Source organism: Capsicum annuum, chromosome 3 (genome assembly GCF_002878395.1).
Source record: "Capsicum annuum cultivar UCD-10X-F1 chromosome 3, UCD10Xv1.1, whole genome shotgun sequence".
In the NCBI taxonomy this organism is placed as follows: domain Eukaryota; kingdom Viridiplantae; phylum Streptophyta; class Magnoliopsida; order Solanales; family Solanaceae; genus Capsicum; species Capsicum annuum.
The window spans coordinates 8,242,354-8,265,713 of record NC_061113.1 but is presented as its reverse complement, the minus strand read 5'-3'; the positions used below and the strand labels follow the sequence as shown (position 1 = coordinate 8,265,713).

Sequence of the window (23,360 nt, the reverse complement as noted above, 5' to 3'; positions counted from 1 at the left end):
TGATATTTCCCCCGAAGATGCATAACTTGATACATTGCCTCCATTTAGACACAGTCAGTAACTTAGGCTCTTCATTACCATGACAAGTAGATAAGAAGAAAGGGGGTCTCGTTTTAGGCATCTCATAGAAGGAATAACGCTCATGGGACTGCCATTGATCAATACCGTGGTTATTAAAATTTTATCCATCTCACCAACGGGCAGTTTTGTCAAAAAAATAACAAGAAGATTCCCAAAAGAAACTGAATATAAAGTATCTATGGTGTTGCCATAGCACAAAGCCATCTGAAATCTCATCAATTCGGTTTTGACCATCAAATATACTTCAGAAATGGAATTGATCTGGATTATATTAGAGAGCCATAGATCTTATGGCGGTTTCTTTTGATGAAATAGATCTGATGTTGGTTTCATTGGCAACATTATGTTGGTTTCATTTACAGTGACTTGATCCTAATTTTTTTTAACAGATAAAGAGTTTGGTAGGGACACAGGTTGAATGGCTATATTATATTCTTGAAGCATTCAACACTGGTGATTTAGTTCGTTATCAAGAATTGTGCCGTGTACATCAAGCTGCTTTAAGTGCTCAACCAGCATTGTTGCAGAACGAGAAAAAGCTTCTCGAGAAGATCAACATTCTGTGCTTGATGGAAATCATCTTCAGGTATTAGGGCTAGGGCAATTTTTCATGTAGTCATATATACCTCCATAATTTATTTTTGTTGAACCGTAACTTATGGAGAATGTATTTGCATTGCAGTCGTCCAGCAGAGGATAGAACTATTCCATTGAGTGCCATTGCAGAGCGCACTAAGCTTAGCGTGGAAGATGTAGAGTATCTCTTAATGAAGAGCCTCTCTGTAAGTGAATTCTTGTTTGGTTAATTAAGATATAACCTTCTTTGCGTGCTAACCGTCTTCCACGCACCTAGAAAGGCATAAGAAAGAGGCGCTCATCTTTGTAATGTTATTGGATGGTATGGTTGTATCGGGATGTGATATGGAGACATAGAGCCTATCTTATCTAGTTCTGCACATGCTGAACACCTAATTTATGCGTTTTCTCAACTCATAATTTAAGTCGGCTTCAAAAAAAACTTTTGGATGGAGGAAGAATACGGAGTAATAACTATGATCAGCTTAATAGCTTAGTTTATCAAGTCATCAGAACTAGGTCAGTTCCTTCCTTGAGAAACATAACCTCTATTTTTAAGTATGTAAAAAAAAATCATTTGATTCAAGTGATGAACACTATATCTTAACTCTTAAGTTGCGGCAACAGTCAAAGACTTTTTGCTGTGTTGTTTATATATCTCAACAGTCCCTTGTAAGTAATTCTCATTTACTACATTATGCTCTGAGCGAAAGCTCCTCCACATGAACAGTATGTCGGTTGCAACAAGAAGTTTTTAGATTTTCTCTTGTGCGTTCTAGGTTCCGGCCTTCTCATTCTGTCCCCGTTCTCCCCTCTGTTTAATCTCGTCTCAGACCATCTTCTGAATGTTTTCTTTTCCCGAAAGAATTTGCCCTGTTATATATAGTAATTTTACATGTCAGAATTTAGGTTGATAAACAGTTTTTCTATGGTTTGATGTTGTGTTACTGTAGGTGCATCTGATTGAGGGAATAATCGATCAAGTGGAAGGGACTGTTCACGTGTCCTGGGTTCAACCAAGAGTTTTGGGTATTTCTCAGGTCAAGTCATTGCGGGATCGGCTAGACAATTGGGTGGATAAAGTACACACTGCATTGTTATCCGTGGAAGCTGAAACTCCTGATTTGGTTGCATCGTAATCCTTAGTTTCCCAGTTTGCACTTTCTGGTCCCTCTATAACACTCCGATCTCCTCTTTAACTCATTTTTTGGCTGTCCCTATGAGAGCTGGTATCTCAGCGGAGTTAGTATGGGGAGACATCGTTATACTTTCTCGGGCCTATACTGTTAGTATGGGGAGACATCGTTATACTTTCTCGGGCCTATACTGTTCATTTAGTTGCTTGTTCTTGTACTTCCATCACTTTTATAGCGACCGCGTTATCAGGGGAAACTCATGCAGCAGTAGCCAAAATGTGAAAAATGGCTTATTTTACTGCCTTTAGACATTATATATTACGCAGTAGTGGTGGAATGGTATCTATTTCTTGCGATTTTTGTACGTTCAAATAGGAAAATAAGTATTGTATTTGCTTGATTTAGAGGTCCAAGTAGGGAACTAGTTTGAAAGAAAAAAGGGGGAATTTTAGAAGCTTTATTGATCGACTATCTGAATTTTAACCTTGTTTAGAGTAGAGTTCTACTAATTAGAAATACTAAACTAATACGTACCACATCGGACATTCGAAGTATGTTTTGGTAATTTAAAAGTGGCTTACCGAAGTGAACTAATTAGGTGGTGGGAACGGTGAGAGCTGGGGCTCCTCCCCTGCGGTTGAGGCAACGCTCCCGTGGATGATGGATAAGGAGCCCCACGCCCCGCCTTCCGGGTGTCCCAAGGAGGTGCGATGGATTTCTTCAATTGACCACCATTTTTTTCATATTCAAATTTGAACTATTTCGCGTATGGTCTATGGTTTGATGGTAGCTTGGCGTATCGTATGTATGCCTATTTTTAGGGGTGGATGTTTGGTCTTCAAATTTTGATTTGTTTTTTCAATAGGGTGTACCGAACACCGAACTGATTTGATTTAGATCGATTTGGTTCTTCAAAGGATAATTGATCGGAATGGGGTTTCCCAATTTTGGACAAACCCCTTTAATCTTTTTATTTTACATCATTGACGGAGTTAATGTCATCAACGAACAATTTTCATTTCTGGATAATTGTTTGTTTTGAAATATCGTATTGAAAAAGTGTCTCTTTCGGCTTCGAAATTGAATATAGATTTGAACCCATAGACGAAAATTTAGCATCACGCTCATCTATTGATCAACTAACACTCCAATATTTTAATTTAATACCAGAAGATTTAAATCTTTTGTAGCAATAATACCCTATTTAAACTCATTTCATTTCAACACTAATAATTATCATTTTTTATCATTTCTAAAACACATAAATAAAGAAATTTATATAAACTACAATAAAGTACATACAAGTAAACAATTTTTTGTATGGACCCCAAGAAATAACCATCATAAAATCCTAACCGTCCAGTCTTTAATGAAAACTCAATCTCAACCGTCAATACTCCTTATACTATTCGAACTTCCAATCCCCGCCAAAAAAAAAAAAGAAGCTAACTTCCTTTGTTACATGCTCTGTTTCAATGGCTACCATACCCGAATCCGCAATAAAGCTCTTGGAACCCGACCCGTACCCGCTTATCAACCTCGTAAACCTCCTCCGTGAGGACGATGATAATCTTCGTAAACCTGCAAAGACTCTGTAATGTCGCCTTTGTTTGATTCACTCTTTCTTTGTCAAAGGAAGTTTCTACCAAATACTTGTGGAAGATTATTTTTTGGACTTGTCAAACAAGATTGCTACTTGTTCAAACAAGTTGCTACTTGTCTCCATTTTTTGCTACTTGTCTCCATTTTCATCTCTATAAATAGAGGCCTTCTTTCTCAATTGTAATACACATCAAATTACAAGAGTTCTCTTTCATTCTCTTGTATTTATTCTTCCTTCCTATTAGAGTATTAAGTTGAGAGAGTTGGTGTTGGAAAATACTTTGTGTGAGCCCTTTCTTTTGGAGTGATTTTGTGAGGTTTTCTCTTGGGATATTTGGGTTAATTAGAGTGACTACTCTAATTTTGTAATCCCTCTATTGTACTCTTGTTGATATAGTGAAGTTGTTCCTCACGAGCATATAGTGAAGTTGTTCCTCTCCTCTCGTGGACGTAGGTTACACTGACCGAACCACGTTAAATTTGTGTCTCCTTTATTTTTTCTCAACTTATTGTTATTATCATCTTTGTTATCGTATTCAATCAATTACTTTGTTTAATTCTGCACTATCCGGGATTTTCGATCCTAACAGACTCTTCTCAATTACACCTTAGAAAACTACCCAAATTCTTTAATCCAAAAACTTGTTGAAACAATTCAATGTAGCTCATTAACATCATCGATTACGGTTAATCTGTGTTATGGTCTCTTACGGGATATTTTACCACCCCTTTGGACTAATCTTTCATCAACTACGCGAAATGAATTGAAGGTTAGTTTGAATATCAAGATTTGGGTTGAAAGAGATTACGAAATACTCAAGGCTTGTTCTTCTTGTGTATCGAGTTTAGCGTGTTTGCTTTTTCCGAAACATGAATGGGATATTTTGTTTTACTCTATGTTTAAGTACCAGGGTTCGAATTCTTGAAACAGAAAATTTGGTGCTCTGTTTTTATTGAATGAATTGATACCGAAATGTCGGGAGGTTTTCATACCGCATGTTGATTATTTGATTAAGAGGTTTATGGATCTTATGCCTATTATATCAGAAGATCATCGGTGTGGGGTTTTTGCTGCTAAAACCTCTGTGAAATTGATTATATACTTCTCAAACCCCGCGAGTTATTCCAAGTTTTATGAGCTTTTAAGTCAAGTGTTAGTGATTTTTTCTGTGGCGCTTCGAGAGGAGGAGCTTGTGTGCAGTCTTCTTGAGGATATGATTGTTTTAGCTGGTGTAGAGACCGCGTTTTTTGAAGTTCAATTTGACGTTGTGATTATGTGTATGGTGAGGCTAGCTGAAAATTTGGAGTTAGGGGAAAAGTTAAGTCAACTTGCTGTAGAGTTTGTTGTTACTGTTGCTGAAGATAGGGATAGTGGATGTGGGATGATGCGGATGGTTCGGAAGGAACTTCTTGTGTTGATGGATATGTTGGTGCATGTTGAAGATGACCCTGGTTGGGGAAACACGATTAACGATGATGAAAATGAAGGGGAGTTGAGTATGTTTAGGCTAGCAATTGCGTTTGGGGGAGGTGTAAATGTGCCTAATTTGCCTACTGAACAAAGTGTTGACGTTATAAGTCCCACACTGGAAACTCAAAATCAACTTTTGCTACATTAAATGCATTTGGTTGAGTTAAGTTGATAGCTGAGCTTAGTAATGTGAGTTAAGTCCAACAGTTCCTGATGGGCTGCTTCTGCAGTTGAAGGTTAATATTGGCTGCGGCCGCTTCCTGCAGTTGAAGAATATGGGCTGCGGCCCTTTCCCAAGGTGGCCTTCGGTACGATGGACTACTTCCAATAAACCACCACTTTCTTTTGTGGTATCTACCACAAAATGTGATTACATAGGTCGTTTTTTTAAATGGTGGTATTAGATTAGTTTTCAGCTTATCAAGTTCATTACTTCAGATAGGAGGATATGTAGCCTGGGTATGATGTAATGCTTCCAATAAACCACCACCTTTTAAGAAACCACTAATCTAATGAAACTCGCTTTGAGTTACTGTCACACTTCATGTTTGTACATAGCAATTTGAAAATTTCTTACATGATATACTTCTAGAAATTGTTGATCTCGGAGTTTGCTATCGATACTAGGACACAATAAAAGAATCTATGCAAATGGTGTCAATTAGCTAACATCAAAAGAGCCCTTGATTCCAGATAAGTAGGTTGATACGCCTATGATCGGGAATATAGTGAGAATTATTCACAACTTAGGCTCTCAGAGGCCAACTCATTGTAACAAGCCTCTGAATATTGGTTGCTTGTTAGGGATAGATAGACCTACATGATTAACTATTCCACTCTACGTTAAATGGAATCCACCAAAAGAGAATGCTTATATGCCATTCAGTGATGCTAAACGAGATAATATTGTGAATGCCTCTGGATTGGGTATGCTTATATGCCATTCAGTGATGCTAAACGAGATAATATTGTGAATGCCTCTGGATTGGGTAGTGTGTTTAGGAAGAAGGATGGAATTCGGATCTTGGCTTGACTACTACGGGACCTATAACAAATGCTTTTGATGCATAACGCCTCGCCCTTCTTACAGGCCTTAGCTTAGTAATACAACTCTATCTTAGGCCCCTAGAAGTCAATATCCATGCTCAGGAAGTATGCAGATTATTAAACACTTCAAATGTACTAAGCTCCTCTATCTAGGCTGATTGCGGTCTACACTCCGTCTGCTGAATAGTCCTACGGTACAATACATCTACAGACAACAAAATCAGGTAGCAGATCATATGTCAACACGAGAACCAGCAATGCAGATAGCTTAACCACAACGACACTTACCATAAACTACAATAACCAAAAAACAATTTCATTAATTTCAGCAGCATTAATGAAACAGACCATTTCCATTCTTCCCATGTTCCCGGATGCAATGAATTTGATGATATTCCTGCAAGATTCACAGAAGTGTTGTATTAGATTTGCATAATAATAAAAGCATTTCTTCCTAAGTAAGAAATGCAGGATTTGTCCCACATTGTTACACAACAGATGCTTTTATTACTATTTAATAGAATGACAAATGAATACTGAATGCTGAGCTCTGTAGCGTGGGCTTGTAACTCAAGTGAGGGCATTGATGTGGTGGAATGTTGAGCTGTCCCTGATGGTTGGGCTTGGTGGGCCAGTTTCTGGCCTGCCCTATCCAAGCACAGAGTTGGATCACGGGGCCTTGTCGAAAGAACAGGCTTCTTGATCCCTAAAGTGGGGTGGACTGCGTGAGGCTGGTTTCACAGAGCAACGAACAGCTCCCGCTCTGTGCAGTGGAAGGATTACAGGTTGGTGCCTTTCAAGTTCAGTAACACCTGATGGGCTGCTCCAATTAAACCACCACTTTTTGCTTAGGGCTCGGCCGACAAGTAGATAGTCTCCTATTTCAACTTTTTGCTGCTAGTCTCCGATTAAAAACCATGTTCAAAATGATTTTGAATGAACTCACTAATTAAAAAGCTGAATACTGAAGTGATTTTTAACTAGGGCTCAAGACGAGTTCCACCTTAAAATGTATACATAATTCATCAAGAATGTAATAATCAAGAACTCATAAACTCAAAATTCTAGCAACACGCCTATGCCTCTACACTGGAGAAGGCAATAAAAGCTGCCCATTGTAGCAACTTAGCCCATGAATCCAAGAATGGCAACATGGAAATGAACAATAAGGGTGCATCACTTTTCGGTTCTGGTCTACTTAACTTACCCTTTCATAGGGATCTTTGATTTTTCACTGAACTTTCAAATGAACCTGAGCTAGAATCCGTTTCTTGATGAAGTTCATCCCACCCTCCACATCTAGAAACCTCTCGGTCATCCTTACTAGCTGAGACGTCATTGTTGGAAACCCATGATTGATAACCTGTTTCTATCTTTTGCATCCTGGAACTTCCTCCTCTTCTCCAAAAGTTTGTCTTGCTTAGAGTGGCAGCAGCACACTATCTCTTCTTAGTGTTACTCTTGCCCGTTAGTTTGTTTTGTCACATCTCTTTTTCACGAATGTTGACTTACAACCATTAATGTTACTGTCCCATTTTCATGGATGCAATGAATTTGATGATATGCCCTGCAATATTCAAGAATCCCTTTAGCAGAGAAAATGTAAATACTCACAGAAATGCAGCAATTTGTCCCACATTACTATAGAATAGAAACTCTTTGTACTTTATAATAGAATGCAAAAGAGTAGAAAACGTCGAGCCCAGTAATGTGGGCTTGTAACCCAAATGGGGACATTAATGTGGTGGAATGTTGGGCTGTACCAGATGGTTGGGCTTGATAGACGAGTTTCTGGCCTGCCCTCTCCAAGCACAGAGTTGGATCACGGGGCCTATTTGAAAGAATGGACTTCTTGATCCCTAAAGTGGGGTGGACTGCGTGAGGCTGGTTTCACAGAGCAACGAACAGCTCCCGCTCTGTGCAGTGGAAGGACAACAGGCTGGTGTCTTTCAAGTCTGAAAACGCCTGATGGGCATCTCCAATTAAACCACTACTTTTTTGGGGGTTTGTTATAAGTTATTTGACTATTTCAATTTTTAACTAGTATAAAGTTGGCCTGAGATTAGTTCCAATAGTGTGAGCTTGCTCACATAATCAATCTCAAATCTGAATAAAGAAGACAGTTGTGGTAGGAGTTGGCAGACTGGTAAATTTCTCGATTGGGGAAGAACCTCATTTTGTACATATGTTATGGACTTGAGCTTAAATAGAGAAATGTGGTCATTGATGATTCATATAGTTGATTCCAAGTCATTTATGAACGAGACAAAGTTGTTATCGTACAATGCTTGTTTGAGATTGAATTTAATGAAAAAATATAATTAATGAGGATTTTGGTACTACATATGCAGCTGATAAAGATAAACAAATTTTGGTGTCGTTGTGGATGTTAGATTAGATTTTGTATGTGTCTCAATTATTCGACAAATGTGATAGAAAGTAAAATGCCACCAGGTGGTTAGTTTTAGGGCCGATTTTTAGAATCCTATTATAATACACGCAACATGACTTGAGCTTAAATGGAGAAACATGATCTTTGGTGATTCATAAAGCCGGTCACAACTCATCTCAAACCAAAGTGTAGTTGTTATCATACAATGCTGGTTTGAGACTGAATTTAAATGAAAAAAACATGGTTAGTGAGAATTTATATAGGACAGATACCCTTTACTTATTCGTCATTGAGTAGAGGAAGCAGATAGAATAGAGTCGCGGAAGGATAGTGCAGTTAAATTCTCAGTCAGCTCACCATACAAGGATCTCAGGAGGAGGACTGGCCATGGAAGATGATCTCGAAATGTAATTAAGCTCAGTTTTTTCAGCTCGAAATGTATGCTACTTATATTAATTTTGTATTATCGTATTAGATTTACATAAGTATTTTGGGATTTGTCCCACATTACTATAAGACAGAAACTTTTAGTACTTTAAAATAGAATGCAAAGGTACTCTGCACGCTGAGCTCAATAATGTGGGCTTGTAACCCAAATGGGGGCGTTAAATGTGGTGGAATGTTGAACCATCTCAGATGGTTGGACTTGGCGGGCTAGTTTCTGGCCTGCCCTCTCCAAGCATAGAGTTGGATCACGGGGTCTAATCGAAAGAATGGGCTTCTTGATTCCTAAAGATGGGTGGACTGCGTGAGGCTGGTTTCACAGAGCAACGAAATAGCTCCTGCTCCGTGCAGTGGAAGGATAATGGGCTAGTGCTTGCCAAGTCCAGTTACACCTGATGGGCTGCTCCAATTAAACCACCACTTTTTGCGTCTGTGAATTATTGAGTATATTGTTATTATTTGCAAAAATACAAAGTTTGAAGTGGGACACAAACACTACTAAATCACATTGAGATAAGCAACCAGAGATTTGATAAAAAACTATTCAATGCTTCTTAGGTGTACTTAAGACTTACTTAGAATGTGATGATCACTACTTAGATATGAAATTTTTCCATGAAGAGAAAGAGAAAAGGGGAACTTTATACAAAGAAAAATTGTTCATGTTTATTCTATAGATATCCTTTACCCAGAATTCCATCTTTTGGGCAGTACTCAAATCTTATCTCTACAAGAATCGACTAACAACTGTTATTTTGGCTCAAAAATCCGGAACCCATAAACTCAAAAGTCCTAGCTACGTCTATGGAGTAACTCGGGCAATAAAAGATGACCATTATAGCAACTTAGTCCATGAAGCCAAGAATGGGAACATGGAAATCAATAATCTTAACAATAGGGGTGTATCGCTTTTCGCTTCTGCACTACTTAACTTACCCTTTTCCATAGGTATCTTTGATGTTTCGGCTGATGATTGAGCTGAACTTTTAGATTCCGTCTCTTGATCGAGTTCATCCCACCCTCCATATTTAGATACCTCTCGGTCATCCTTACTAGCTGAGACGTCATTGTTGGGCACCCATGATTGATAACCTGTTTTTCTCTTTCGCGTCTTGGAACTTCCTGCTCTTCTCCAGAAGTTTGCCTTGCTTGACGTGGGAGCAGCACGCCATCTTTTCTTAGTTTTACTCTTGCGTGTTGGTTTGTTTTGTGTCGTATCCAGCATCTTTTGGATTGCAAAAGAAAACGTGGATTGTCCAAGAGGAATGGCTAACGCCATAAGAAAAGCTTTAGGTCCTCCTGTTACTAGCAATGCTAGTACAATTGGTGGAAGCGCCCAACCGTAGGACCACAAAACCTGCACTGCCCAAGAATGCTAACTTGTAAGTTATTTGACAAATATCATATACGTTCCAATTTCTGTTGAGCACCAAATGTTTAAGAGATGGAACTAAAGACTAGGCCGAGTTAGATAGTTTGACATTGTAGTGAAAAGAAAATAAGAATTGAACAGAGCTCTTAAATGATTATATCGACAGATTTTTCAAAAGCATATAATAAAAATTCAAGAGCCTATAATGCATAATATATCCACATAAGTCGCGGCAGAGCAAGGATATTGGACGTGGCCATGGTTAGGGGAAACTTTCAGATTTTGGAAGATTTGATAGGGTAAAATACTAGAAGAAAAGCTTTGGAGGGACGGGGTTGGGAGGATGTTTGACAACAATTATCGCAAGCCTCTATGCAAAATACGGGTTCTAGAGATCCTATTGTTCACTAAAAGGAAGTCACATTGAAATTCTGATGTATATTGAGAGTTTAAGACATAAGCGGTAAGCTTCTGCTCCGTTGTGTTGAATAATGATCAGCGAAATCCAAAAGTGGCATTGTACTCTAATCTTCTCAAGGTACAGTTGAATTAGTGTAAAATACGCCATTGTTCTAAGCGCGTCAAAGATTTCAGATGTTTCGTGATGGAAAATCTTGGGAGTGTAGTCAATTGTTTGATAGCATCTTCCAATGTTGTGGAGAAAGTGGAAAAAATCTTTGGAATAATCCATAGCTATCAACTCAAGATTACCATCCTAGTAATCACTAACCTTTCACTAATTTAGAATCATGTGTTCCAACAATTTGAACTCAAAGAATGCCCTTCAGAATTTCAAACTATCATAAATAGTATTTTCAACCGCATTAGTCATATATCAATTGAGTATATTGATGATGTTTTAATCTTTTCCGGGGACATAGATTCTCATTTTAAACACCTAAACATTTTCTTTAAAATTGTCCAGCACAATGGCCTTGTGGTTAGTGCTAAAAAAATGAAGCTCTTTCAAACAAAAATAAGATTTCTTGGGCATGATTTGTATCAAGGTTCTTATAAACCAATTTGTAGAGTCATTGAGTTTGAAGAAAAATTCCCTGATGTCATTACTGACAAGACTCAACTCCAAAGGTTTCTAGAAAGCCTTAATTATATTGCAGATTTCATTCCCAAGGTAAGACAAGTCTGTAAACCTCTTTTTGACAGGTTAAAAAAGAATCCTCTTCCCTAGAAGGAAGAACATACTACTGTTGTTATAAAGGTAAAAAATATGGTTAAGGATCTAACATGCCTCGGAATCCCTCACCCCGACTATTTTATGATTGTCGAAACAGATGCCTCTGACATCAGTTATGGAGGAATTCTTAAGCAAAGAGAAACTCCTACCTCAGTAGAAAAATTAGTTCGTTATACTTCTGGAGTCTGGAAATCTGCTCAAAAAAATTATAGCACTGTTAAAAAAGAAATTCTCTCTATTGTATTGTGTATTACTAAATTTCAGGATGATTTGATTAACAAAGAATTCCTGCTTAGAGTGTATTGCAAATCCTCTAAAGATATTCTTCAAAAAGATGTTAAGAATTTAGTTTCTAAACAAATATTTGCTAGATGGCAAGCGCTATTATCTAGTTTTGATTTTCAAATAGAATTCTTAAAAGGAGAAAATAACTCTCTTCCAGATTTTCTAACCCGTAAATTTTTGCAGGGAAAAATGAGGCCAATCGGAGTTAGGCCAAACAAGAACCTTGTCAAAAATAAAGAGGTGGAGAGCAAAAGCCTATCCACCAGCCCATTCAACATCAGGCCATCATGGAATGACCAAAACAAGTTTTCAGTCTTAGGGCAACTGCCACCCATAAATCCTACCCTCACTATAAAGCCTTTCCCAGCTTTATCAAGATTCTCTTCCTCAAATCCTATGAAGAAACCCTTCGAAAAAGAATCCAAACCATGTTTGCTTTCTCCATTTGGAAAACCAAGATTTTCTGCAATACAAACTAAAGAAAGTTATGCAATGAAGACTCTTGAAAGTTATTCTGAAGCAGTGACACCTTCAGCCTCCCCAGCCCAGAAGGTTAAAGAAACCTTTACAAACATTTCTCTGCAGGTGGCTCCAATCCTAGCTTTGGATAAGGAGTATGAGAATTATGATATCAGACAGCCGGTGCAACCTCTGTATTGCGAACGGAACTATGTGGATTCCGATAACCCTCTTAAAGCCAAAAAATATTATGAATTCATTTTGATTGACACTGGCTCTATTGAAATAGAGCATCAGCTGAGGGATAAACATGACCCTAAAAGTATAACTTCTTCAAAGTTTACCATTAAAAAAATTTTAACTCCATTTGAATGGCGGGTGGACCATTTACTCACTCCTATAGTCCTTTCTGAGGAACATAGGCCTCAAACTTATAACTGGCATGATTATAAAAATGCATGGTTTAGCTTTTTATACTTACGGCCAACTACTCACACTTGGTTTGTAAAGTATAGTCCAGAGTTAGCAAAATATGTTATCCCAAGATGGTTCTACGAATGGTGGAATTGTTTTAGAGGTAATCAGGATGTTTTACCCAAAATATTTTTAGAAAAATTCAGTCAATTTCAAATTGACCAAGGCATTTCATCTTTACCTGAACACATAAAAATGTGTAAATATTTTATCCAAAAAAGGATTTCTTATATTATCAGCTGGAGGACCTTTGCAGTTCATGAATTTGACAGGATCAAATACTTGTCTAAAGAAATTTTCATTTGTGGATGGACTCCTGCACCAAAAGATGCACCAAGGGACCCTCTGAAATCCTCACCAAGCACTTCAACCAAGAAATCTCCATCAAAGAGTGATTTAAAAAAGAGACTCCAAAAAGCTCTTTCAGAAATTGATGATGATCCTAACGAAGATGCCATCATGAACTTGTTGGATGAAGCTTCATCTCAGAATGAAGACAATGGAGATATGCTAAAACCACGCGGTTTAGCACAATCTTATCTGGATCCATTCTATGATTAATCCTAATTGAGGTTATTAAAAATCGGAATAATTAGTCCCTTAGATAGAGACTCAAAAAGTTGGAATTATCGACAGGGTAAGAATAGAGACTCAAAGAGTCTAAGTTATTCTTGATTAAACATATAATGGGACCAGTGAGACCCACACTCCACCTTCGAAGTAGCCGACACTCGTGACATAAAAGGACAAATTGCTTTAGGCAGGGTGCAGTCAATACCGATCCTTTCATCTATAGCGCCATAGAGTTTTGCAGTTCCTTTCTAGAGATATTTAGTGGGGAGAAGTCCTTCGACAATGCAGTCTCTGTCTGCACCACTATCAAATAGAGCGACTTTGTTAAGGATTAGATCATCATTAATAACAAGTTTGATCAAAATATGATTACTAGGAGGTCTAACCTGAGAGATAACATCAATACCTGGATCCCTCTCGTCGTTATCTTCTATATCTTCAGTAGAAAAGTTTTTGCTACCTGAAGTTCCTTGTTCAGGTGGATTTACTCTTTTGAGAACTTGTTCTGTTAGGGCATCAATCTCGATTTTGTGAAGTCTAGCTTTGACTTCTCTAACCTCTTCCTTGAGAAGCTTGACTTCTCTTTGAAGATCACTAATAGAAGGTTCTCTCCTAGTGTCAAACCTCTGCATAACATCTTTCATGCTGAAAGGGGTAACCTTGGGTTTGTCCTCATGTTTTTGCTGAGCGACTAGCCTTTTTAATTCTAAAAGATACTTTCATTTTGCTTCATCATATTTAATATGTTCAATGGTGGCAAACAAAGTTTCAATAGTATTTTCTGAAAGAGTGCTTCTGAAAGAGTGCTTACAGATTTGCTATCACAGTAGCAAAATGATCCTTTACAGTTGCATTCTGTTTCACTATTTTCAGACTCAGATTCAGAATTATTTGCAACATTGATGAATTCTTCATCGCTGCATTCTCCTTCTTTCGAAGAATCCTCAGACTCAGATTCTTCTTCCGCGAGGATAGAACATAACTTTTGTTTAGTTTCTTCGTCAATTCCTAGAAGATTTATCTTCTTTTTCTTGTTCCGAGGACATTGGTTGGATCTGTGACCCTTTTTTCCACAAGTCCAACATTCATCCTCAGAAGAATCCTTGGATGAAGATTTTTTTCTTTTAAATCTTCTCTTGGATCCTCTTTCTTTTCTCTCTTTGCCTTGTCTCCTTTTCGCAGAGGAGGATAATTTCTTGAGACCTTCTTTTCTTTTCTTTTAGAAGAAGGTGGGGTAAGTTTGGAAAATCAAAGTCTTGACAGAAACTTTCAAGTTCTGAAGAAGATAATTTTTTCTCTATCTTGAGTTGTTCCTTTAACTTTAAGTCGGTACAAAGTTCAAATGCGACAACGGTAGTAATACTAGCAAGGTCGCCATAAGTTAGGTGTTCATAGGGTATCTTCCCTTCGCACCTATCTCTAATTTTAGTTCGAACCTTTTCAGCAAACAGAGGAGGGAGTCTACTAATAAATCTTTCTTTCCAAAAATCATTATTGCAATCTACCCTAATCATGACCTTTTGGATGAACATATCTTTGTACCATTTGAAATCTCCTAACTTTTTACAATGGAGATTATTGAGGATTTCAAGACTCCTATCTTGAAAAAGTTTAGGTTCGCCAATAAAATGTTTGGCTATGCAATAGAGTAAAGTTGCAGTAGCATCCTCTACAGGCTCTATTGCAGTAGTATGAACTTCATTTTCAGTCTTTATGACTTTTTTGTAGGTTACCGCCTCAAGAATCTTATTCTTTTCTTCTTCGGAGAGATAATTGTCCCACCAGTGTTGAAACATTCCAGTAAATCCAGCTATTAGCATGTGAGCGGAATGTTTATCTCCACTTTTCCTGAGCTTATAGGCAGTAATAGTAATCTCCATCTCATGGAGATTATTATAGATTTGATGCTCAGCAAGGCCATCAATGTTCCATTCAGTTATGCTTCCTACATCATTAGAAGATGATGAAAGAAAAACATTTTCCTCGAACTGCATATCCGGGAAATAGGGCCTAGCGTAAAAATTCTTTTTGTTATGATATTGACCTGTTTTGATGTAATGAATTTGTTCCTTAGATTCATTAATCATCCCTATTTTGTCGGTCGCGGGTTTACTTCTAGAAGTACCAGGGTTTTCGGTGGGTTTACTACCGGAAGGTTTCGCAATAGGTTTTTCGGTAGGTTTACTACTGGAAGGTTTTGCGATAGGTTTTTCAGTAGGTTTACTACTAGAAAGTTTAAGCTTCATTAGCTGATCATTGATTTGTTCTAAAATCTCTGGATCAGCAGAGATTTGGCTAGTGAGCTTAGGGAACTTATCTCTAGAAAATTCGGGGATCTTAAAAATGGGATTAGCCTCTATGTGAGGATTGTATTTGGAAGTACAAGGCTTATCACCAATCGAAGTAGAGCCTTTGGAGGATCTTTCAATTTGTTTGGCAACAACATACAACAACTGATTGGTGTAGTTGTTTTGCTCAAGCACTCTATTGATATCGGCCGTTATGATGAGGGCGGTATCTTTACCCATGGCCTTTTTGAAAGGAGAAGCTTGAATAATATCATCTCTATAAGGAATACTTATTCCTTCCAAGGGAGGAATGGAGCTTTCTATGATAGCATTCTTAGTATGCCACTTATTAATCAGGACTTGGAGGGAGTCCTTTTGGTTTCCCATTTGACCTGAATATTCAAACCATTTGAAGAACTCTATTTCTGTTTCGAATCTTGTCATATCAGCAAACCATTTGTCTCTAAAGGGACTTGTTGGTCTCTAGAATAGGTTTCCTTATACCATTCTATTTTCTGCTGATGCTCAGGTAAGTTCCGTAATCGACTTAATTCAGCTTTATTAGGGACAAAGTCGTTGGCAGAGAGAACATCTATGGAAGTTTTTCTTCCATGACCCTTGGGTCTCGTATCACTAGGAGTAGGGCTTCCTGGATCAGAAACAACCGAAGCTTCAGCTTCGTAGTAAACTTTAGGAATAGGTTTCGAGAAATCTACACCTTGGAACTTTCCATGATTGATTTCTTCTGAAATATTGGTCTCAACCTCTTCCGAGGGCTGAAAGGATGAAGGTCTAGCTGAAGACATTCGTCTACTTGAAGAAGCTTGACTATTGGAAGTTGATCTAAGAAACTTAAGGTTTATAGATCCATCAGGGAATTGGGTAACCCTATCAATCTAAGATCTCTCGGGTTCGATCGGTTAAGGAGTAGTGATGGCATCAAAGTGCCAGTCTTCATCCGAGAGAATATCATTCCATCGTAGGAGTCTAGGAACAAAGGTGGTACAGTGCTCATGATTAGCTTCCATGAGCATAGTAACTCCTTTAACACTAGTAGTTATAGCTTTTGGGGCTATAGTGGTTTTCATAAGCTTGTAATATACTCTGTATATTACTGCTATTTCTCTGGTGTCTATCTTGCTATTCATATTTTTGGTTTTGACATTAAGTGTCAAAGTATCCATAACATTAGGGTCATGAATATCAACCGAAAAATTAGGATAGCAATTAAAGTATACCGGGCCATTGGCGAGGTTACTTTGAAGGACTCCTAAAAGGGAATCGTCAAAATTTAAAAGTCTATCATCCCTAAGAAGTAGACAAATAGGAATATTCAAACCTTTTCTAAATAATGGTTTAACAGCAACTTGAATGAGTCCAATATGAAGAAATTTAAAATCTTTTTTATTACGATCAATATCGTTAGCTATTAGCAACTTTATAGTTTTAGAGAATTATTAATAGCAATAGTAGACTCACAAGTCTTAATATTATAATTCTTTATTATGCTGAAATTACCAACTTGATAAATTTTTTTGAAAGGTTCCTTTGGAATAGACCAATTTTGCAAGTCATATTCTACTTTAGAAATAATCTGAGTAGATACGAAAGACATATTAGAACTATTAGCAATATTCTGATGGTTATCCATTAAGAGAAAAGACGTCTTAGAAAAAGAACAGACCTAATTATGGTATAGACTAAAGTATAAGTAACCTGTAACAACATCAATATTAGACTATACTTAAGTGCCTAAGTCTCTGAGGTCATAGTAAGGGCTATCTTGGATTTTACTCAAAATTCTGTCAAGTCATCTTGGAGGTAGGAACACCTTTTGGTGAGCCAACACTTAGCTACCATTTTTCTGGCTATGCCAACACCTGAAGTCGTATATTACTCGGCATCCTCATACTTAGAGGAATAACGATACCTCACGCCAGAGCTAATCTTTTCACAGAGAAAGGTATCTAAGTATAGTTTAACAAAGATATTATAGGTTAAACAACAATATTTATACCATAATTAGAATCTAATCCTTAGCCTAGACGTAAGAATTTAGCCACTCATGCTAGTTTTTAATAACATGTCTCTGATACCATATCTATTAATACATGTATTAATAGTTTTTAATGGTATTTTCAACCACATTAGTCATATATCAATTGAGTATATTGATGATGTTTTAATCTTTTCTGAGGACATAGATTCTCATTTTAAAAACTTAAATATTTTCTTAAAAATTGTCGAGCACAATGGCCTTGTCGTTAGTGCTAGAAAAATGAAGCTCTTTCAAAGAAAAATAAGATATCTTGGGCATGATTTGTATAAAGGTTCTTATAAACCAATTTGTAGAGCCATTGTCATTACTGACAAGACTCAACTCCAAAGGTTTCTAGAAAGCCTTAATTATATTGCAGATTTCATTCCCAAGGTAAGACAAGTCTGTAAACCTCTTTTTGACAGGTTAAAAAAGAATCCTCTTCCCTAGAAGGAAGAACATACTACTGTTGTTATAAAGGTAAAAAATATGGTTAAGGATCTAACATGCCTCGGAATCCCTCACCCCGACTATTTTATGATTGTCGAAACAGATGCCTCTGACATCGGTTATGGAGTAATTCTTAAGCAAAGAGAAACTCCAACCTCGGTCGAAAAGTTAGTTCGTTATACTTCTGGACTTTGGAACTCTGCTTAAAAAAATTATAGCACTGTTAAAAAAGAAATTCTCTCTATTGTATTATGTATGACTAAATTTCAGGATGATTTAATTAACAAAGAATTCCTGCTTAGAGTAGATTGCAAATCTGCTAAAGATATTCTTCAAAAGGATGTTAGAATTTAGTTTCTAAACAAATATTTGCTAGACGGCAAGCCCTATTATCTAGTTTTGATTTCCAAATAGAATTCTTAAAAGGAGAAAACAACTCTCTTCCAGATTTTCTGACCCGTGTGTAATCAATACCAATCCTTTCACCTGTAGCGCCATAGAGTTTTAGTATGGCACTATGATTGCATTCTTAGTATAGCCCACGGTTTTGGGGGTGGGCCCGGGGTTCGGGCGTGCTGTGGGTCGAAAATTGATCGGGGCATGCCAGGGAGGTTAAGTATCATCCCAGTGTGGTCCGTTTAAATTTTCGTGGCCATTTGGATGGACAAATAGGCGAAACAGCCCGAACAGGGCATTTTCGGGCCAAATCGGTGTACTATAGCCCACGGTTTTGGGGGTGGGCCCGGGGTCCGGGCGTGCTGTGGGCTGAAAATCTACCGGGGCGTGCCAAGGAGGTTGGGGATCGTCCCAGCATGGTCCGTTTAAATTTTTGTGGCCATTTGGGTGGACAAACGGGCGAAACGGCGAACGGGGCATTTTCGGGATAAATCGGTGTGCTATAGCCCATGGTTTTGGGGGTGGGCCCGGGGTCCGAGCATGCTGTGGGCCAAAAATCGACCGGGGTGTGCCAGGGAGGTTGGGGATAGTCTCAGTGTGGTCCGTTTAAATTTTTGTGGCCATTTGTGTGGACAAACAGGCGAAAAGGCGTGAACGGGGCGTTTTCGAGCCAAATCGGTGTGCTATAGCCCACGATTTTGGGGGTGGGCCCGGGGTCTGGGCGTGCTGTGGGTCGAAAATCGATCGGGGCATGCCAGGGAGGTTGGGTATCGCCCCAGTGTGGTCCGTTTAAATTTTTGTGGCCATTTGGGTGGACAAACGGGCGAAACGGCACGAACGGGGCATTTTCGGGACAAATTGGTGTGTTATAGCCCACAGTTTCGGGGTGGGCCCTGGGGTCGGGCGTGTTGTGGGCTGAAAATCTACCGGGGCGTGTAAGGGAGTTTGGGGATCGTCCCAGTGTGGTCCGTTTAAATTTTCGTGGCCATTTGGGTGGACAAACGGGCGAAACGACACGAACTGGAGGTAGGAACACCTTTTGGTTAAGCCAACACTTGGCTAGCATTTTTCTGGCTATGCCAACACCTGAAGCCGTATATTATTCGGCATCGTCATACTTAGACAGAATATCGATACCTCACGCACGAGCTAATCTTTACAGAGAGAAAGGTACTCAAGTATAGTTTAACAAAGATATTCATCTCTAGGTTAAATAGCAATAGTTATACCATAATCAGAATTTAGTCCTTAGCCTAGACGTAAGAATTTAGCCACTCATACTAATATTCAACAACATGGCTTTGATACCATAAAACGGATCGAAAGGTGCGGAAGGTAAAAACTGAAAGTAAATAAAACTGTAAATATTGCTCTTGAAGAGTGCAGAGGATTATATTGATGATGATGAGCAGATGAGCTCCATACTGACTACACTGAATGATTCTTCACAAGAGATTACAACAAAAGATTACAAAACGGCAAGACTAAGAGAAAATTTTGAGTGGAAATTTGTTGATGCCTTGCAAGGAATAATCAAGAGCCTTTTATAGACTTCAAAGGATAAAATCCAGATAATGAAAATCTTCTTTCTTCAATCTTTTTGGAAGCCTCAGATTGTCTTATCCATTTGTCTGATAAGGTAGGTCCATTGCTTTTGATTAAAGTCTTCAAAGCAATTTGTCCTTTTATGTCACGAGTGTCGGCCACTTCAAAGGTGGAGTGTGGGTCTCACTGGCCCCATTATATGTTTAATCAAGAATAATTCCGACTCTTTGAGTCTCTATTCTTACCTTGTCGATAATTCCGACTTTTTGAGTCTCTATCTAAGGGACTAATTATTCCGGTTTTTAATAACCTAGACGTCTTTCTCTCTTGATGGATAATCATCAGAATATTGCTAATAGTTCTAATATGTCTTCCATGTCTACTCAGATTATTTCTAAAGTATAATATGACTTGCAAAATTGGTCTATTCCAAAGGAACCTTTCAAAAAAATTTATCAAATTGGTAATTTCAGCATGATAAAGAATTATAGTATTAAGACCTGTGAGTCTACTGTTGCTATTAATAATTCTCTTGAAACTATCAAGTTGCTAATTGCTAAAGCTATTGATCGATATAAAAAAGATTTTAAAAATTTCTGCATATTGGACTTGTTCAAGTTGCTGTTAAACCATTATTCCGAAAAGGTTTGAATATTCCTATTTGTCTACTTCTTAGGGATGATAGACTATTAAATTTTGACGATTCCCTTTTAGGAGTCCTTCAAAGTAACCTCGCCAATGGCCCGGTATACTTTAATTGCTACCCTGATTTTTCGGTTGATATTCATGACCCTAATGTTATGGATACTTTGACTCTTAATGTCAAAACCAAAAATATGAATAGTAGGGTAGACACCTGAGAAATAGCAGTAATATACAGAGTATATTACAAGCTTATGAAAACTACTATAGCCCCTAAAGCTATAGCTACCAGTGTTAAAAGGAGTTACCATGCTCATGGAAGCTAATCACGAGCACTGTACCACCTTTGTTCCTAGACTCATAATATAGAATGACATTCTCTCAGATGAGGAGTGGCACTTTGATGCCATCACTACTCCTCAACCCATTGAACCCGAGAGATCTCAGATAGATAGGGTTATCCAATTCCCTGATGTATCTATAAACCGTAAGTTTCTTAGATCAACTTCCAATAGCCAAGCCTCTTCCAGCAGAAGGATGTCTTCAGCCAGACCTTCTTTCTTTCAGCCCCCGGAAGAGGTTGAGACCACTATTTCGGAACTGATTCTCAATGTACTCGTCCTTCAGTATCTTCGACCAGTACGGTATGTTCACCGGTACTGAAGACGGTACTCGAGGTTTTACTACCGGTTGTTTTCTGTATGAACAACGTGTCGTTGTTGCAACCGGTGACGATTCACGCGCTGCTGTACGCGCCGGCGACGGTGACGGTGAGTTCCAGATATCGACGGTGACGCTTTAGGTCCTCCTGTTATAAGCAATGCTAGTAGGTCCTCCTGTTATAAGCAATGCTAGTACAATTGGTGGAAGCGCCCAACCGTAGGACCACAAAACCTGCACTGCCCGAGAATGCTAACTTGTAAGTTAATTTGACAAATATCATATACGTTCCAATTTCTGTCGAGCACCAAATGTTTAAGAGATGGAACTAAAGACTAGGCCAAGTTAGATAGTTTGAAATTGTAGTGAAAAGAAAATCCGAGTTGAACAGAGCTCTTAAATGATTATATCGACAGATTTTTCAAGAACCATATAATAAGAATTTAAGAGCCTTTCTAGTCTGAAGTATCAACCCTGGATAGTCGTACTGCAGTCAGATAATGCATAATGTATCCTCGTAAGTCGCGGCAGAGCCAGGATATTGGACGTGCGCCATGGCTAGGGGAAACTTTCAGATTTTTGATGATTTGAAAGGGTAAAAGACTAGAAGAAAGCCTTGGAAGGAGGGGGATGGGAGGATGTTTGACAACAATTATCGCGAGCCTCTATGCAAAATACGGGTTCTAGAGATCCTACTGTTCACTAAATGGAAGTCACATTGGAATTCTGATGTACATTGAGAGTTTAAGACATAAGTGGTAAGCTTCTGCTCCATTGTGTTGAATAATGATCAGCGAAATCCAAAAGTGACATCGTACTCTAATCCTCTCAAGGTACAGTTGAAATAGTGTAAAATACGCCATTGTTCTAAGCGCGTCAAAGATTTCAGATGTTTCATGATGGAAAATCTTGGGAGGGTAGTCGATTGTTTGATAGCATCTTCCAATGTTGTGAAGAAGGTCGAAAAAATCTTTGGAATAATCCATAGCTATCAACTCAAGATTACCATCCTAGTAATCACTAACCTTTCACTAATTTAGAATCATGTGTTCCAACAATTTGAACTCAAAGAACTCAACTTATGCATTTCCAAGAAAACATCATACCAATTCACTCAACTCATAATTTGGCTGATCCTTTCAACCAACAATATTCTTCTTATCATACTCTTAACTCTCAAAGGAAAAAAATGGATTCATCTTAATAGAGATACCACAAAACCTCATCTTCCTTCAATCCAAATTTAGCCAGACAGATTTACTTTTTACTTTTTCTTTAACCAGTATACATAGATTATACCCTCACTATACATGATCATAACATATTATACATAGATTATACATACATTATACATCTGCCGGCTATTTCTAGTTTAATCAGTTAAGCGGACGACTATTTAAGTTAATTCTCCAAACAGAAGTCCAAACTTTAAGCAGAAAACCAAATTTCAAGTACCCAAAAATGTCATAACCCCATATCCATGCCAAAAAAAATCCAAACTTTAAGCAACAAACCCCAAAATAGTACCCAAAATGCCAAAGAGAAACCAAAACTTTACAGATAAAAAAAACCTGAATACAAGTTTATACTTTAAGAATAAAAAGGAGAAGCAGAAAATTGTTATCCCTAGGTACATCTTGTCCACATTTGACATAGCACGTGTCTTCAAAATAATAAAATAAATGAATAGTTTTACTATATGACTCTATTAATTATAACTCATCTAAATTATCTCTTGTTTTTCAAACGTAAAGATGGACGGAGGGAGTACCTTAAAAATCCAAATACTTTCAATATATTCCTCAAAAACTTGAGCTCCTTGGTCCAAGATTCCATCCTCATCAAGCTCCTCTTCCTCCTCCTCATCAAGTTGGCTAAAATTCTGGTTCTTGATAGACTCAGCATTTGAATCCCACTTACTAGAACACCTGCAGCTAAAGTGAACAAGGGCATTTGGAAGGTTTAAAGAATTGGATTTTTGAGTGAACAAAGAAAGAAGAGAAGGGGTGGGGGTGGGGGTGGGGGTGGGGTTTAAGGGAAGAAGACCAAGACCACCACCACCACCCCTAGTAGTGATCTTCATTGATGAGAGTCTATACCATTGGCTAATATTACTCATTACATTATCCCACTCCTACTATAGTACTATACTATTTCAAGAATATTTAAATAAAACTCTTTATACGAGTACAAGACAAGAATTTAAAGCCGAGTTCAGTATGTCTTCTCATTTT

General features: G+C 38.0%; 2 protein-coding genes across 6 annotated transcripts in view; one reads left to right on the top strand and one right to left on the bottom strand.

Moving 5' to 3' along the window:
- Positions 1–6,757, top strand: part of LOC107864544 (26S proteasome non-ATPase regulatory subunit 13 homolog B) — an 18,208-nt gene extending 11,451 nt beyond the window's left edge. Inside the window, exons 4-6 of the mRNA XM_016710947.2 lie at positions 471–667; positions 764–863; positions 1,611–6,757. Coding sequence (XP_016566433.2) covers positions 471–667; positions 764–863; positions 1,611–1,796 — 483 coding nt within the window. The 3' untranslated portion in view covers positions 1,797–6,757. The remainder of the gene's footprint in view (positions 1–470; positions 668–763; positions 864–1,610) is intronic.
- On the bottom strand, positions 6,501–23,360 carry LOC107864543. 5 transcript variants are annotated; one of them, XM_047408995.1, is made up of 4 exons: positions 23,226–23,358; positions 22,898–23,060; positions 9,686–10,106; positions 7,654–9,179 (listed from the first exon to the last, which is right to left on the bottom strand). In XM_047408995.1, the coding sequence occupies exons 1-4, from the start codon at positions 23,243–23,245 to the stop codon at positions 9,136–9,138; spliced, it is 648 nt and encodes a 215-aa protein (XP_047264951.1). In that variant the 5' UTR covers positions 23,246–23,358; the 3' UTR covers positions 7,654–9,135. The 5 variants fall into 5 exon arrangements, with proteins under 5 accessions (XP_016566432.1, XP_047264951.1, XP_016566431.2 ...); XM_016710946.2 differs by lacking the exon at positions 7,654–9,179 and adding an exon at positions 6,501–7,480 and having other exon boundaries at positions 22,898–23,360; XM_016710945.2 differs by having other exon boundaries at positions 22,898–23,360.